The 17071-nt window shown below is 34.2% G+C and overlaps 1 protein-coding gene across 1 annotated transcript in view; it reads left to right on the forward strand.

Moving 5' to 3' along the window:
• The window catches only part of LOC149897448 (uncharacterized), a 24308-nt gene extending 9690 nt beyond the window's left edge, over positions 1 to 14618 (forward strand). Inside the window, exons 7-17 of the mRNA XM_090116443.1 lie at positions 184 to 396; positions 969 to 1062; positions 1948 to 2032; positions 2343 to 2576; positions 2987 to 3072; positions 3696 to 3783; positions 5304 to 5371; positions 5844 to 5927; positions 9998 to 10122; positions 11065 to 11153; positions 13715 to 14618. Of these exons, the coding sequence (XP_089972569.1) occupies positions 184 to 396; positions 969 to 1062; positions 1948 to 2032; positions 2343 to 2576; positions 2987 to 3072; positions 3696 to 3783; positions 5304 to 5371; positions 5844 to 5927; positions 9998 to 10122; positions 11065 to 11153; positions 13715 to 13899 (1351 nt within the window). The 3' untranslated portion in view covers positions 13900 to 14618. The remainder of the gene's footprint in view (positions 1 to 183; positions 397 to 968; positions 1063 to 1947; positions 2033 to 2342; positions 2577 to 2986; positions 3073 to 3695; positions 3784 to 5303; positions 5372 to 5843; positions 5928 to 9997; positions 10123 to 11064; positions 11154 to 13714) is intronic.
• Positions 14619 to 17071: the final 2453 nt, after the last annotated feature.

The following is a 17071-nucleotide window of genomic DNA, read 5'->3' on the forward strand; positions in this document are numbered from 1 at the left end:
GTTTTATAGAAAATTTAGATATTTATTTTATAGAATAGAAAACATTATAAAGCATTTGAATGCTATAAAACTAAATATGAAATTCAACACAGACCGCTTTCCATCGTTGCACTATTGCAATCAATGACAAAATGTTTCATATCCATTGAGATGAATTACTAATTATATATTTTAAAATTTCAGTAGAAAACCACGAGCCCCACGTCCCCGTTCCAAATCTCAGCCAGCGTCCAACGAATCATCAGAAAATGGTTCACAATTACGAAGGAACGCGTCCATTAAAGCGAAGACTAAACCAAAAACAGTTGCGGTTAAAAGCAAGCCCGTTAAGGATAAAATGGATAAGATGCCGCCGCTCGAGAATCTCACTATTACAACTACGGTTGTTAATAATAAGTAAGTGATTTATGTTGTAAATGTTTTTTAAAAATATGATTACCTGTACTCCGTAGTTTCCCCCGCGTGGGTAAAATTTTCATGGTCAAAACTTTCTGCCCTATTTTATCTCCTTCTGAATTCTCATCTGAATGACAAATTTTAGTGCAATTGGTCCAATAGTGGTTGTGTGTTCATCAGTCAGTTATTCAGTCACTTTTGCGTTTTATGTATTACTAGCTGAGCCCCGCGGTTTCACCCGCGTGGCTCCGCTTCTGTTGGTCTTAGCATATAGCCTATGCCTTTCTCGATAATTGGACTATCTAACACCGAAAGAATTTTTCAAATCAGACTAGTAGTTCCTGAGATTAGCGCGTTCAAACAAACAAACAAACTATTCAGCTTCATAATAATCTTATAGTACAGATGATAAATCGGCGTATTATTCAATGGTGACACCAAGGTTTTTATTTTCTGTCTGTATGTTTATGAATTATTATTGCAGTATTCTGCATAATGTTTTTTTGGAACCTGTCAACTGCCCAAATATAATTAAATTTATATATTTATATTGAATTTTATGTTATTTACAGTCAAGGAGCGCCGCAGCCTCAGAGAAAAGTGAATGCAGTGGCTCAACAGAGACCGGTACCAACTGAGTTGGGTAAAAAGAAACCTGCCCCACAGGTTTGTATTATAATTTGATTAATTTTTAAGCTATTGCATAGCTTCTATCGCGGGCCTTGAGTGCGGGGACCGAATCGTGAAATTCCGTATCGAAAAAACCTCACGCTCCCCACGGGGACGGGCGCGGAGGTGTGGCTTGAAGGCATAGCATGCAATAGCTTTACCGCGGCAGTCCCCGAGTGACACACGTCTTTTTTATATTGGTATACTATGTGTATGTAGTATTAATAGAGTTGTTATTACACAAGTGATCTTGTCTTGAAGTCTCAAGATTATTTAAATGATTTTTCAGTATCATTTGTTCAGTCCAAATTATAGCATAATTCTTTTATACATAAGTCTGTAAAGTATTGGTGAAAAACGCCACATTTAGACTACAGGCCCATGTTGAAAAAATTATGGGTCATTTGAACCACCAGGTGACCTATCTAGAACGATATAAGAGCATAAAATAATAAGATTCAGCACTATGACGTCACTTGTAAGCTGTCCAACTGAGTGCAGATGAGAATTCGAAAGTACAGGTAGAGATTTTTTCCCCTTGTCTCCATGATTTTTGTATGGCGTTGCGGAATAATGGATTAAAAGCAGTATAGAAATAGTATGACACAGATGCCGTACAAAATCAAATGACCAAATTTACCCCAGCAATTGTCGGAAAATAAAAATACATAAATTCTGACTTTGTGGACCACCATTTTTGTACCGTTTACCCGTGTTTATGAATTACAATTCAACTTGCAATACTTTTTTAAAACTACCCCCTCTTCATAATATATCTTCTTCCGTTTAATATTTAAGTTATTAAATAATTAGCTAAAAAGTAACAGCAATAGCAAAAGTTTCCAACATAATCGTATGTATAGTCCGTTCTATCTCACGCAGAGTCCGCCGAGTAGTGTACAGAAACAACAAGCGACACAACAGATACAACAGAAACAACAGAGCCAACAACAACAACCTGCTAGTGGTGAGATTTTTAATTTGTGAGATGTATAATTTTATAGTAGTTGATTAGATCATGTTCGAGTAACACAGCGTAGCAATACCCAGTTATTGTCAAAACAACAAGCTTTAAAACAATAACATCAACGGAACAAACAGCCGGTTAAAAGTGTTTTTTTTTCATATCTATTTTAAAAGGCTAGATAAATAATTTTATGTTCAAGCAATTTTAAATAAATATTAGTAATTAAAATCAAAGCATATTTTAAACAAATATTACCTACCTATTGTTAAAATTAAAATGTATAATACAATAAAATAATGTTCATATATAGGTCCAGAAGCCCGCGGCGGTAGCAAGCGTTACAGCAGTTTACGACAGCGTCCGCTAACCGAGTCATATTCGCCGCAACAACCGCAACAACAACAGCCTCAGCCACAGCAACAACCTCAGCCACAGCAACAACAGCCACAGCAACAACAACAGCCACAGCAACAACAACCGCCACAGCCACAGCAACAGACTCAACAGCCGCCGCAACAGAACCAACAGTACAGACATCATGGTGGTGAGTTGATTAGTTTTATTTTAACATCGACACTAATAGCAGCAATGGATAAATTGAAAAAGTATTTAATAATAATGAAAATTTTGGATATGTAGCAAGTTGTATTATTCAGGATAACTAACTGCGCCTCGCGGTTTCACCCGCGTGGCTCCGCTCCTGTTGGTCTTAGCATGATGATATAATATGTAATCATTTTATGGGCATATGGGCTATCTAACATCGTGTTCAAACAAAAATACTCTCCATCTTTATAATATTAGTGTAGATATAATTACAAACATAGTGATTAGAAGTAATACCAGATAGTAAAGCAATACGAATAACATTAGCAACAAATTATTGGTAAAGAGAGACAGAAAAGAAGAAAGAAGGGAAACATTAATTGTAAATTGATATTTTTTTATTCGCAGAGTTTGTAGCAGGCGGGAATCAAACCAACAACCAGCACCAGGGTAGCCCCGTTCCACAAATACATCCGCAGCAAATGATGCATCAGGTATTCAATTAATTAATTATTACATATGTCATAATATTTATATGTCTTAGATTTTGTTTAAAATGTCTATAAAATCGTATGTAATCATTGACGTACATTAAACATCTAGTCAAAAATTGTCGGAAACATAACTCTGCCTACTCGTGTATACGGCAGTGTTTTCATATGCTATAGAATTTGAACGTTACTGCCACGAAATAAGGTTGTAATTCCAATGGATGTTCTGTACAACGTCGTTCAGACATTTTTTTACTTTTTATTAGGATATTGTGAATCTAATTGTTTGTAGTATGAACGAAAAAATATGTTTAACATGATGAATTGACGCATCGGTGTTAGATAGCCCATTTATCGAGGAAGGCTATATATCATCACACTAACACCGACAGTAGTGGAGCACTGCGGGTAAAAACGCAGGGCACAGCTAGTTAAAAAAAAATGTATGCGTGTACTAGAGTACACACGTAAGAAGTGAAACGTCTTTATGACCTTAAAAATGTCACGAGTATGGCGTAACGCAAAAATGTCACGCGTACGGCGTAACGCAAAAATGTTACACTAAATTTTTGTCCAACCCCGATTAAGAAGTTTCACTTCAAATATAAAATGTGTATAATTTCCAGCAAGTACGTCTCGGCATGATGGAGCAGCAACAAATAGTGTCGCACGCGCATCACAACATGCACAATATGCCGCAACCGCATAATATAGGTAACATATATTATGGTGTTCAAAATAGAGGAAAATATGTAGAAAATAATGTTTGTATCAAGGTTGAAGTATGAGATTTGATAAGATTTATAGCGATGTTTTATTTTCTTATTTAAAGCTCAGTCAATGTTTTTAAAGTGAAAACTTCTTTAGCGGCGTTGAGCACTTTTTCTGTAATGGGTATAAAATCTTATAGTGGGTACACACGTACGCACATGCTCGATAAACTTGCTCGATCTCGAGCAAGTACGAACGTGTGTACCATGCAAGTCTCAAGACAAATGCTCGAAGCCAACCATTTCAATCCAACAACTTCGATTCGAGCAAGATTCAAACCTCCATAATTTTTGCTCGATGTTCGAAGCAATCTTGTTTGTACGTGTAGCTGCGACTTCGAGCATGTCAGTCGTGAACTCGTGAGCGAGTGATTAATCGAAAAGGTTGTGCGTACGCAGCTGAAATGTCGGACTTTCGAGCGTTTACTCGTGATTTTGTGGAACAATTTATAAACATGTATCGAGAAGAAGAGTGTTTATGGAAAACAACGTTAAAAGAGTACAGCGACAAGGGTAAAAGAAACGCTGCGTATGATCGTTTAATTTTATTATGCAAAATGGTGGAACCAAACATTGACAGAAATAAAGTGATAAAAAAAATTAACTCTCTAATGTAGCAGGCGATTCCCACCAAACACAACAACGTATCGTCCATTGCTCGAAGAGTTTCAACGCACACTGAACATGATCTTCGCGCAAGCTTTTACGTGTAGACGCGAGTTCAAGCATGTCTGTGCTATAGCTTTGTTCGAAGAGACTTGCTCGACTAGCAAGTACGTACGTGTGTACCCACCATTAAACTCGCGTCAGGACATGTGACCTGATCGAAAAAGCGTAAGACGGATGCCATTCCGAAATATCAAACATGCTCAACGTTAATAATCAAGTTTTCACTTCTGCCGGCACTCCCGGAGTGCAACCCGTCTTTTTTTTCTGTAAGGCTGTCTGCCAACGTGCTTAAAAATAAAAATTTCACATATTGTGTTTTATTAATTTTATTTTACTCGGATACTATATAAAGTAAATTTTCTCTTTTTACTGTCCCTGTTATCATAAGTATAAATATACTCAATGATGATAAGTTTAGGTCGATATCTTGTTTTGCACTCTAATTTAAACTCTATGATCATACCAATAAGGTTCAATTTCTTCGCATTTTTCCTATTTTCTCTATGCTCATACTCACAAGTTGAAGTTATTTTGACGTGATAACGTTTATAAAGTCGTTTTAATCGGGTGACATGTTCAGAAACTTGTGTCACACCAAAACCTCACGAGCGCGATCGCAGGTATAACGAGAGAGAGACGGACCGATCTCCCGTCTCATCTCGAGCGCTGCCACTGCATTATGTTATCACGTAAACATCTCGTAAACCTACTTTACAAACAACCATTTTTTAAGTTTATTTTCCAATTTCTTGAACATACTAATATAAACACTATTCTAATACAAATAAGGTGCAGTTCCAGGTCAGATGCAAGCCGCGCAGGGATACGCACCGCCCGCCATGATGCCCGCACAGTATATGCAAGTGAGTATTGTATATTTATATTTGTTTTATTATAATATGTAGGTAGATGAATTTTTGAAAAACTAAGTATTTGTAATGGACTTGATGATATTTTAGGTATTATCTCTACAACTGTCTATTACAAACGAGGCAACAAATCGATTCTTTTGTTTTTATATTATATTGCATAGGTAATAAAGTTTTTGTCAAAGAAAATCAGTGCATTTTTAGAGATAAACGAGTCAAACAAATTTTATAGTATGTACATATTCACTAATCATTATTACTACGAATTATAAAACGCAATCCTCCGCGACATCTGTCTGTCTATTCGCGATAAACTGAAAAACGATTCCACTGATTTTCATTCTTTTTTCACCAATAGACAGCGTTTTTCTCGAGGAAAGTTCTAGTATATAATTTATTAAATTTTAATCAATAAACATTCATTAGGATTTAAGCAACAATTTAGTAAATAAAATGCTTTTTCTAGCAAAGCGGCAACCCGCCGGTGTTTGGTGGTGCGATGTTCCAGCCTCCGCAATATCCGCACCAAATGTATCCACACCATAATTATGTGAGTCTTTTTGTTTGTTTATTACTAGCTTTCCACCCGCGGCTTCGCCCGCAGTCAAAGAAAAAACCCCGCATCCCGTTCCCGTGGGATTTCCGGGATAAAACCTATCCTATGGGGTAAAAAGTAAATGTCCTTTCTCGGGTGTCAAAATATATCTATATCAAATTTCATGCAAATTGGTTCAGTAGTTAAGGCGTGATTGAGTAACCGACAGACAGACAGAGTTACTTTCGCATTTATAATATTAGTATGGATGGTTCGACTTTAAAAAAATAAAAATAACTACGTTAAAAGCAACCGACTTCAAAAACGGAAAAGTAAAAAATAAAAAAGATTTGATATTATTAATTACTACATATTATTTAGATGTGCTGTTTTTAAATAGGTTTGATGTCGGTGCACGGGCTTAATACTAAGTGCTTAGTGATTTTTTAAAGTCGGTTAAAAAGGAGGCGGTTCTTGATTGGGACTGTCTTTTGTCATTAAAATGTTTTACAGTTCTTATCAGTGATTAGAAAAAGACGTGTGTCACTAGGGGACTGTAGCGGTAAAGCTATTACATGTTATGCCTTCAAGCCACACCTCCGCGCCCGTCCCCGTGGGGAGCGTGAGGTTTTTCGTTACGGAATTTCTGGATTCGGTCCCCGCGCTCAAGGCCCACGATAGAAGCTATGCAATAGCTTAAAAAATGTTAAATATGTATGTATGTAAAACTCTATGGGGAGTTGCGTCGCTACGTGCGCGCACTTTCTTACTAGCCCATAGAGTTGATGGGAGAGACAAAATAGTTGCGGAGACAAAAGTTGCTCTTGCGCGCTAATTTTCATTAACCATGTATAGAGTGAAATAATTTGGAGGAAAAATTGAGACTATTCAAATTTTTTTTTTCATTGAATTAACGTTCTATAAGTCAAACTCAAACTCACCTGGTTTTAAGGATAACGGTGATCTGATTGAATGAGAACTGAATTCATCAAGTGGGAATGGGTATCAAGGTGCATGTGCAACATTGCATAACATTGCATTATTAGTAGACGATTTAAAATGAAATGAAATGAATTTATTCGCAAGAAAAGTGGTAATACAATGGTGTTATGAGAGAACTTGTTCTACACAATTCGCCAGTCACAGCTGGCATGCGAATAGTTACATTAACTAAATTTTAGAGTGCTTGTTGAATTTTAAATTAATATAAATTATAAACATTCATTAACGATGATGACAGAGATTCAAATAAAATTAAAATAAAATTATTACATATTTGCATCAAAAAAATACGAAGCGAAGACATATTCAAAATGATGATGTTGTACCAATTAGTCAAAACTCTAACAGCAATAGTTTTATTCTCTTATTAATCTTTGGTGATTTATGTTAATACTAGCTGTGCCCTGCGGTTTTACCCGCAGTACTCCACTCCTGGTGGTCTTAGCGTTATTATACATAGCCTATAGCCTTCCTCGATAAATGCTATAAATGGCTATCTAACACCTAAAGAATTTTTCAAATCGGACCAGTAGTTCCTGAGATTAGCGCGTTCAAACAAACAAACAAACAAACAAAGTCTTTAGCTTTATAATATTAGTATAGATTTTTTTTTAATAAATAAAAATCCATAAAATAAACAATAATACTTTTATTTTAATTCTTGTACCGACTAATCAAATCAATCATTTACAACATGTTTTGCAACTGATTTCTTCACTTCCTCTAATTCTTTTTTCGCTTTTTCTAATAAACATTTGTTTCTCTCTTCCTGTATCAACGCTATCCTTTTTTTTATTTGTTCAGCTTTCAACTGCAAAGAAATGGTAAATAAGTTAATCCATACTAACTTAATACATATTATAAATGCGAAAGTAACTCTGTCTGTCTGTCTGTTACTCAATCACGCCTAAACTACTGAACCAATTTGCATGAAATTTGGTATGGAGATATTTTGATACCCGAGAAAGGACATAGGCTACTTTTTATCCCGGGTAAATGACGCAATCCCGGAAATCCCACGGGAACGCGAACTATGCGGGTTTTTCTTTGACTGTGCGGGCGAAGCCGCGGGCGGAAACCTAGTCTGGCTGTAAATAAAAAAAAATAAAGTTATAAACCATTACATTGATTATTGGTATCCACTATCCATAGTTAAGTACCTGTGTTTTTAATATTTGTATTTTCATCTTTTTCTTATTTTCTAAATTTCGTAGTCTCATTACAGCCTCTCTCCGAATATACTTTATAGGCCTACGCACTTGTTCTCTTGTGGTTTTGATTACTGCATCATTTTTCTTATCTTCTGGTCTTTTTTTAACCAATCGTGCCAATAAAGCTTTTTCATCGGCAGTGAAGTTGGCTACTCTACTGCGTGGTGTTTTTGTTTGAGACTCCTAAAAAGAAACAAATATATGAACCGAAGTTTGTGTCGTTTAACTGCACAATATGATAGATTCACTAATGTACTTATAACGATAGTTACAGTATTAAGGAATATATGGACGATAAAAACCCATGTAGGGTTGTCGCGTAAAAACCACAGGACAGTTCTTTGGCATATTACGATAATATATGATATTACATACTATGTATTTTGTAAAATTAAATTATAAAACTGACATGATTAAAAAGAGCAACTATGGAGTTTCTTGCCGGTTCTTCTCCGTAGATACTGCTTTCCGAATCGGTGGTAAATGTTAAAAATATGTAATGACGTTTCAAAAGTGCTTCTAGAAGAAGTCTAATTGAATAAATAAATGTTTGAGTTTGAGTTGAGTTTACTTACCATGATATATATTATGATAAAGCTGTAATTCAACTTTATAACGCGAAAAACTTCTTGTCGGGTGAAACACAACAACACAATCCAAGCAAAGTTTACACCACATAACCTTAAATAAACTTGACAACATTGACAGTTGGCAATAAGTGATACCGGAAAAAAAAAGTCCGGTTGCTTTATATTATTTATATGAAAATAGATTTGCTTTGTCACTAAAAACGAATGGTAAAATAAATTATTTTAATTTATTTCATTTATATATAGATATGCTTTCAATGTATTTAAATAAAGTTTTTTACTAATAACTTTTTTTCAAGTGTGGCTACACTCACTGTTTATCGACGTCTATTCGATACAATGATTTGACGTTACTCCGCCCTACGGATACTTAAAGTTGTCATTAAGTTATGAACCGTTAAATTATGTCTCTGGGATGTAGCGTTAATTATCAGATTTAATGATAATTAGGTAATTACTCATTAGGACTAATTTAATTAACCTTTCTGATTTTGTAAGTCTCTTATTATATTACTTATACTCTGTCCATTATATTATTTGCTTTTTGACAGCTTCACGCCTATGAAGTTTTGTATTGTTTAGGTTAAAATGTCATACAAATAATATTGTACTTTATGGACAGGCCCCGCCCACTTAGTAATGTCTACACAGAATTATTCAATAATGTGAAAAACATGTGTATCTCTCGAAATATTGCAAAACGAATGACGATGAGTGTGTCGAGTGAGCACAATCTAGTGCATGCCCGTGCGGGTGATGTGTCATGTTTCGTGGCAATGCGCTGCGCTTCGCTATAATATCTGCGCCGGCCCTTATTAACGCTTACATGTATTACTTGTATTTTGAAGTGAAAACTTCTTTAGCGGCGTTGGGTATGAAATCTTAAACTCGCGTCAGGACACGTGACCTGATTGAAAAAGCGTAAGACGGATGGATATCAAACATGCTCAACGTTAATAATTAAGTTTTCACTTCTCCCGGAGTGCAACCCGTCTTTTTGAAGTGAAAACTTCTTTAGCGGCGTTGGGTATAAAATTTTAAACTCGCGTCAGGACACGTGGCCTGATCGAAAAAGCGTAAGACGGATGTTTTTTTTTAAGCCCTTATATTCCATGCGTAAGACGGATACCATTCCAAAATATCAAACATGCTGAACGTTAATAATCAAGTTTTCACTTCTGCCGGCACTCCCGGAGTGCAACCCGTCTTTTTTATATTCATTTTTGTGTCTGAAACGATTTATTTTATATCTTTGTGGCTAAAATATAATGTACCCCCACAGGGTGCCCCGCCCGGGGCTGTGACGTACTACACGTGTGCGGAGCAAGAGGCGCCCCCGCGCCCCCCGCGCCGCCCCACCGCCGCCATACCCATCGTGCGGCCCGACCGGCCCGTGCGGCCCGACAGGTGGGTACACACCCTTAACGTCTCATGCGGCCCGACAGGTGGGTACACACCCTTAACGTCTCATGCGGCCCGACAGGTGGGTACACACCCTTAACGTCTCATGCGGCCCGACAGGTGGGTACACACCCTTAACGTCTCATGCGGCCCGACAGGTGGGTACACACCCTTAACGTCTCATGCGGCCCGACAGGTGGGTACACACCCTTAACGTCTCATGCGGCCCGACAGGTGGGTACACACCCTTAACGTCTCATGCGGCCCGACAGGTGGGTACACACCCTTAACGTCTCATGCGGCCCGACAGGTGGGTACACACCCTTAACGTCTCATGCGGCCCGACAGGTGGGTACACACCCTTAACGTCTCATGCGGCCCGACAGGTGGGTACACACCCTTAACGTCTCATGCGGCCCGACAGGTGGGTACACACCCTTAACGTCTCATGCGGCCCGACAAGTGGGTACACACATTTAACGTCTTATAATTCGATAGAGCCGGCTGCAAGCACTGTTAAATTCTTTAATGTTCAAATAGGGTTGTAGGAACGTAACGCCATCCTCGGTGCCAAATATGATATTTATACGATTAGAAATAAGAAATTATACTAAATACGGGAATGAACATACACCTAGATATAATCAAGACCGATTTTATTTCATTACCCACATAGTAAATATGATCTACAGTTAACATAATACACAATAGTTACCTATAGTGTGAAAAAACTGGTGTGTTTTTTTGTAATAACATGTGGTGCGTTCTACGCAAAACGAGGTCTCAAAAACTGAAATAGATTATAGAATTTTCAAAATAGGTTATTTTTTGTAAAAATATGGCATCACATCATAGTACAGTGGTTTGCCACATGAGTAAGGCCACAGTAGTAAGCTAGTATTTCATAAAAAGAGAAAGAGATAATAATTTTTCCATTTAAAATTTCAGAGCGGTGAATTCAACTGAAAAGGATAACATCGACAGGATCGTCGAAAACATGTTCGTGAGGAAACCCTGGCCGGCTACACATGGCGCGGGTAAGAAAAAGATAAATATCTATATAAGATAGATAGATAGATATCTTTTTTCTTTGAAAATTTTTGTTCAGCTTATCCCCGCATGCTTATTTGCACACTGCTTTTTAATATATTATTATTATTATTCTGATTGATTTTCTTAATTTCTTTAGGGATTTTTATATGTATATATTATACTTAAAGACTCTTTGGTACAGTGGTTGACGCGTGAGCGTAGCACCGAGGGGTCCTGGGTTCGATTCCCGGTGGAGACGAAGAAAAAACGTCTCTGTCTGGTAGGACACAGAAGGTTGATCATGTACTTGTCTCTAAAGAAAATCGATCAGTGAAACAGATGTACAATGCATCTGCCCCTTACCCCACTACATGGGACTTCACTCATGGCTCCTTAATTTTTATCTAAATTTTTATTACCTTGCGAAATTTATAAAATAAAATAAAAACTTCTAGCTAGAAGTTGTAAGATCTTGAAATGTGTATCCCATTTTTGTAAAATGTTTCCTCCTGCTCCGCTTCTATTGGACATAGCGTTATATAGACTATTTTTGTCTTTCTCGATAAATTGACTATTTAGTACAAAAAAACAATGCTATAATTAGAACGAGGAGTTCCTGAGAATCTTGCAAACAAAAAAAAAACAAATATGAAATTGAAAGTAAAGCTCAAAATTCATGCTACAAGTTTTAATAATTAGAATTTTTTAAACAATCATTACCGCCAAATTAATATTATTTTTGACTAATACTGAGATAAAACTTTACAGGATATTCTCTCTTAATACTATATTTGTTCAATATTATAATATATACTTAATATCATAAAGATGAAGAGTTTGTTTGTTTACACGCGCTTAACTCAGGAACTACTGGTCTGATTTGAAAAATTCTTTCACTGTTAGATAGACCATTTATCGAGGAAGGCTATAGGCTATATATCATCACGATAAGACCAACAGGAGCGCAGCAATGCGGGTGAAACCGCGGGGGACAAGTAATTTAATAAATTTTCTAGATCTATTAAAGATAGACCGGATCAAGTCATACCTGAGGTGGTTAAATTCGCGCCAATAATGCTTTGTCCACACGAAATGGTAGTATGGTGCAAACAGACTTGACAAGGTTTTCAATATTTTTTTGGGTTTTTTGTAGATTGGGTAAAGGTAATTTTTAAATAGTTCGTGGGAAGTTATGTTTCGATAAATTTTATGTATTAGTAATTAGATTAATTTGTATTTAGTGTAGTCTCTATAAATTATCTTCAAGATAACAACAAATTTGGTTAGATATTTAATGAATTTGTTATACAGTGTTTTAAGTTCGTTGTGATTTTTTAATATGTGGTGATTTAGCACGTAGTTTTTAATACCTATATATTATTAATAATTTTTAATTAAACGTGGAAAATTAATAGTCATGTAGATAAAATAGAGAATCACCGCTGTACGGGGTTGTAGGGCCCGTACAGAGTAAATAAAAGAATTAAGTACAATAATTGCCTTTGTTGCTTTAAACTCTATAATATGGTATGTATATGGTACAACCGCATTAGATTCTCACTTCTATAATTATGATATACTAGCGGTCCGCCCCGGCTTCGCCCGTGGTACATATTTACGTTTTCTCTACATAAGAACCATCCTCGTACTTCAAGGAATATAATAAAAAAAGAATTATCTAAATCGGTCCACCCGTTCACGCGTGATGCCGTGACCAAGGAAAACGTTTAATCTATACTAATATTATAAAGCTGAAGAGTTTGTTTGTTTGTTTGTTTGAACGCGCTAATCTCGGGAACTACTGGTCCGATTTGAAAAATTATTTCGGTGTTAGATAGCCCATTTATCGAGGAAGGTTATAGGCTATATATCATCACGCTACGACCAACAAGGGGTGGAGCCACGGGGGTGAAACCGCGCGGAGCAGCTAGTTTTGATATACATATATAGATGAAAGAATGTGTTTAAAGTTTTTGATCTCCTGTCATTCTTATAAACGTTCGGATCTTAATCGAATTGTCGAAAGATGAAATTCCTGTTATGCAAACTCTTATAAGCTTAAAATATTTTTGTCTAACAGTTTCTTGGCGATAAATATTAAAATTTGTTCATGTCGCTTTTAAATAAATATCGAGAAATATAAAAAAATTACTGTCTTACCACAAAAAACTTAAGACAGGGTTTAACTTTAAGCGTGGGTTCCCTTTAATCTGGTTTTGTCGTATTTCACATAGACATCTATTAAAGTGACAGATCCCTGGTTTAAAGTTAGACTGTGTATAAATTTTGTGGTAAGATCATTAAAAACCGATGTCAATTAACGACAAAATATTTCTTTTTACACGCTTTATATTAGCTTCACCTGTATGTTTGTTTGTTTGTAACCGACTTCTTTGGGTGCGATTTTGACCCACTTTAAACGGCCAGATTTCGTTCAAACTTTGTAGATTTATTGAGGACATTTGACAATACACTAATTTGATAAAATTATTCCATTTTTTAGTTCGGTTTCTATAAAAAGCGTGTTTTTTTAGTTTTTTTAAACTATTATTTAACCCGTTTTCAGATTCAAAGGAAAAAGACAGGAGTTCGCAAGATCCGCCCAGTAGAGAAGTGTCCCAACCGAACAGTTTAACATCCAGTTCTATATCCACCGACTCTAAAGAAGAAAAAAAGAAAGAAGACAAGGAGAGTCAGGAGGAGAGTCAGAAAGAGAGTCAGGAAGAAAGGAAAGTGAGTGAGGAGGCCTGACCCTTGTTCTACGAGTGTTACGAGTTTTATAGGCGGTAGTGGTGTAGGGTTGGCACATCGTAGTTTTAAAATTGAATTAATTTTTTGGGGGTAGTTTTTGATTTTTTCGAAATTATTCGTGGTATTAAAATTGAATTAAGTTTTTGGGGGAAGTTTTTGATTTTTTTTTTAATTATTCGTAGTAAAAACCTTTTTGGTACTTTTTTGTTGGTGTGTAAAATATATTTGGAAGGGTACTAGTCTTATTCGAATTGTTTGTGAATTTTTCAGTTGCTTAAAATTGATCGATTTTTATAGATTAGAGAATTTTTTTTTTACTTTAGAGGGTAGTCAAAATTAAAGCAATATTTTTTTAGAATGTCGAAATTGTGGTATTTTTAAAGATAATATAATTTTTCAGTTAACCGCGATGTGCCAATACTTCCTTCGTGTATTTGAACAGTAATAAAATATAAAAATACTATAAATTATATTATAGATTATGGATTATGAAATCTGTGCTATTAAAAAAAAAAAATGTTTTATCACATTTTTTCTCTAATGTCGGATGATGTAGAGAACTAAACTTCATTTTAAATTCGATAAACAATAACTTTCAGTTTTAATCAATTATTATGATAAATAAATAATTGACAATGTGAATAATAAACTTGTGATTTAATTTAAAGAAGGTTCATTTTTAGATGATGTTGGATGTCATGAGTCAATCATCCATTCTTTAAGAAAGCAGATTTTAAATAACTTCATGCTTAAATTTATTCTAAATCAAGGCAAAATCAAATAATTGACATAATAAACTAACGAATTTAAAAATTCATCAAAATCGGTTTACGCATTTATGAGTTATGGTGGAAGAAGTAAACTCTCTTTCATAAGTACATGATCCTTTGTATAAGTTAATTATCTAAATTCACATTTGACGTAGGTAATTAAAAAGAGATAAATAGAAAATGTAAAATTTACCTTTAAAAATTTGAAGTAATAATAACTATAACTGATGAATTATAGAAATTTTAAATCGTTTTTTAACTATTTTATGTAGTAAATAATAATGTCGTAAACAAAAAATATATAACATTTAACTCCACAGTTAGTCTTAAACTTCGATTAAAATATCTTACGATAAGAGATTTTAAAAATATAAATACGTAATTTAATAAAGTAATTGATATTTGAATAAAAACGGTAAATAGTTTAAACTTTAAAGATATTAAAATTCCATAATACTCTACACATCCAAGAAATTACGAAAAATGTAACAAATATAAAATAAAATTTATTTAACAACCACAATGGTAAGAAACATCAAGTAAAATTTTGGGTTAAAATTATTAATAACTATGAGTTTGACGGTTTTAAATTTTGAGTTTATATTTCTCTATGGTTTCATGTACAGATAATGAATACACTTATGAAATATAGATTAAGAATCATTAAAATAGATAGACTGAAAAAATCAATTTTAAATCTTAATTTATTGTATTTAGAAATAGCTTGAGTAAATAATTGTGGTCAACCTCTTAATATTTGGCTGTGTTCCTTAGGAATTGTCATTTGTTATACATAAGGGGATGACTTCGGAATAAATAGATAATAAATAATCATAAATATTTAATGGACGTTTGTTTTTATTTTTTGAATAGCAACACAATTTTGGTTCGTAAAGTTTCCGCGGGAGATAATTATTTTTTACATCCAAATTAAAAAAAAAAGAAAATTTGATAAGAGACTTCAAAGTAATATTGTATTTTATTGTGTGGCAACACTAAAAGTATATCTGTGGTTTTGTTTGACAGTTGTTGGTATGTTGTTTTTTTCCTTGAATACACGAATAAATAGCAAAAAATAAAACCTTGTGTTTGTTTTGTATTATGAATAATTACGTATTATTTTTATACGAGCAGTTTATGCTAATAAATAAACTTTAAATAATTATTTCTAATATAATACAAATATCGAGATTTTTCGACTGTATACATCTGTTGATTTGTTAGCGCAAAATTTTGTAGTTTTCACTAAGTAATATACGATTATTGAGAAATATGTTTGAATGATATACAATTCAAATTACGATAAAATATAAAGAACACAATTATGTTATATTGTACGAGAAATAAACACTAAATGTATAAGAATATACTAAATACATAACTTGTCTATGGTTAATATTATATGGAAAATATATGCATCTATATAAATAGCGATCGAATTGTCTCAAGGAAAAGTCTATCAATCGACAATAAGATTTATCGCGATGAATATTTTCTATAAATTATGGCTTTTGTATTTGCGAAATGAATTAAATTTTACAAATATATTATTATAAGTAAGGGAGATTCCAATTTTTGCATCATACTATCATTTCTGTTATCTATGTATAAATATTATATCTATCATATTATTATAACGTAGATTAAAAATATCCGATTTATTCTTGTGTCAAGTATTGCCAGTATCTTATTAAGGGCTGATTTTTTTGGTTAAAACTTATTCATCGAATAACGTATTAAACTACCATTTCAAAAATGTATTGTAATTGTCCGTATTTGACAGTTTACAGGTGACATTTTAATATGTTCGTGTAATAGTTTACTGGACGGATAAATTTTAACCAAGGATTGAAAAATCGGCTCTAAATCTTATTTTTTAAATTACTTATGTTGTTTTGACTAGTCCTTATTTAAGTGTCGAATGTTTTGTTTTATAAACTGATTTTGACTGCTGGCAACAGTGTTGACTCACTCATGTTTTGTATAAAAGGGAAAATTAAAAAAAAAATGCTTTTGTATACTAGTATGGTTATTTATTCATAAGAAAAACTTCTTTAACTGAGCGTGGCGTTTTATTATCACAACAACTTATCCTATATTTACATTTAATTCTAAACTTACACTAATAATAATTGTAAGTTGGATATTTTAATATGTTGGCCCTGATTTAGTTTAATTAGAAAACAACACACTTTTCAGTGGAATACACAATAAAGTGATACATTAAAGTACATAAGTATAAATACGTATTGCAGCAAACAATATTTGAGAAAAATTATCATTTGTTTCTATCATATTTTTCAACAAGGTTCGAATCACAGTACACTTATAGCTTCATCATGGGACTTTTTTTGTGGCGAGTCTAGTAGATAAGCCACTATTTAAATCCCCGCCATTTTTTG

Source organism: Colias eurytheme, chromosome 25 (assembly GCF_061535395.1).
Source record: "Colias eurytheme isolate Ceu_HAF_F1 chromosome 25, ilColEury1 Martin Lab GWU primary, whole genome shotgun sequence".
In the NCBI taxonomy this organism is placed as follows: Eukaryota; Metazoa; Arthropoda; class Insecta; order Lepidoptera; family Pieridae; genus Colias; species Colias eurytheme.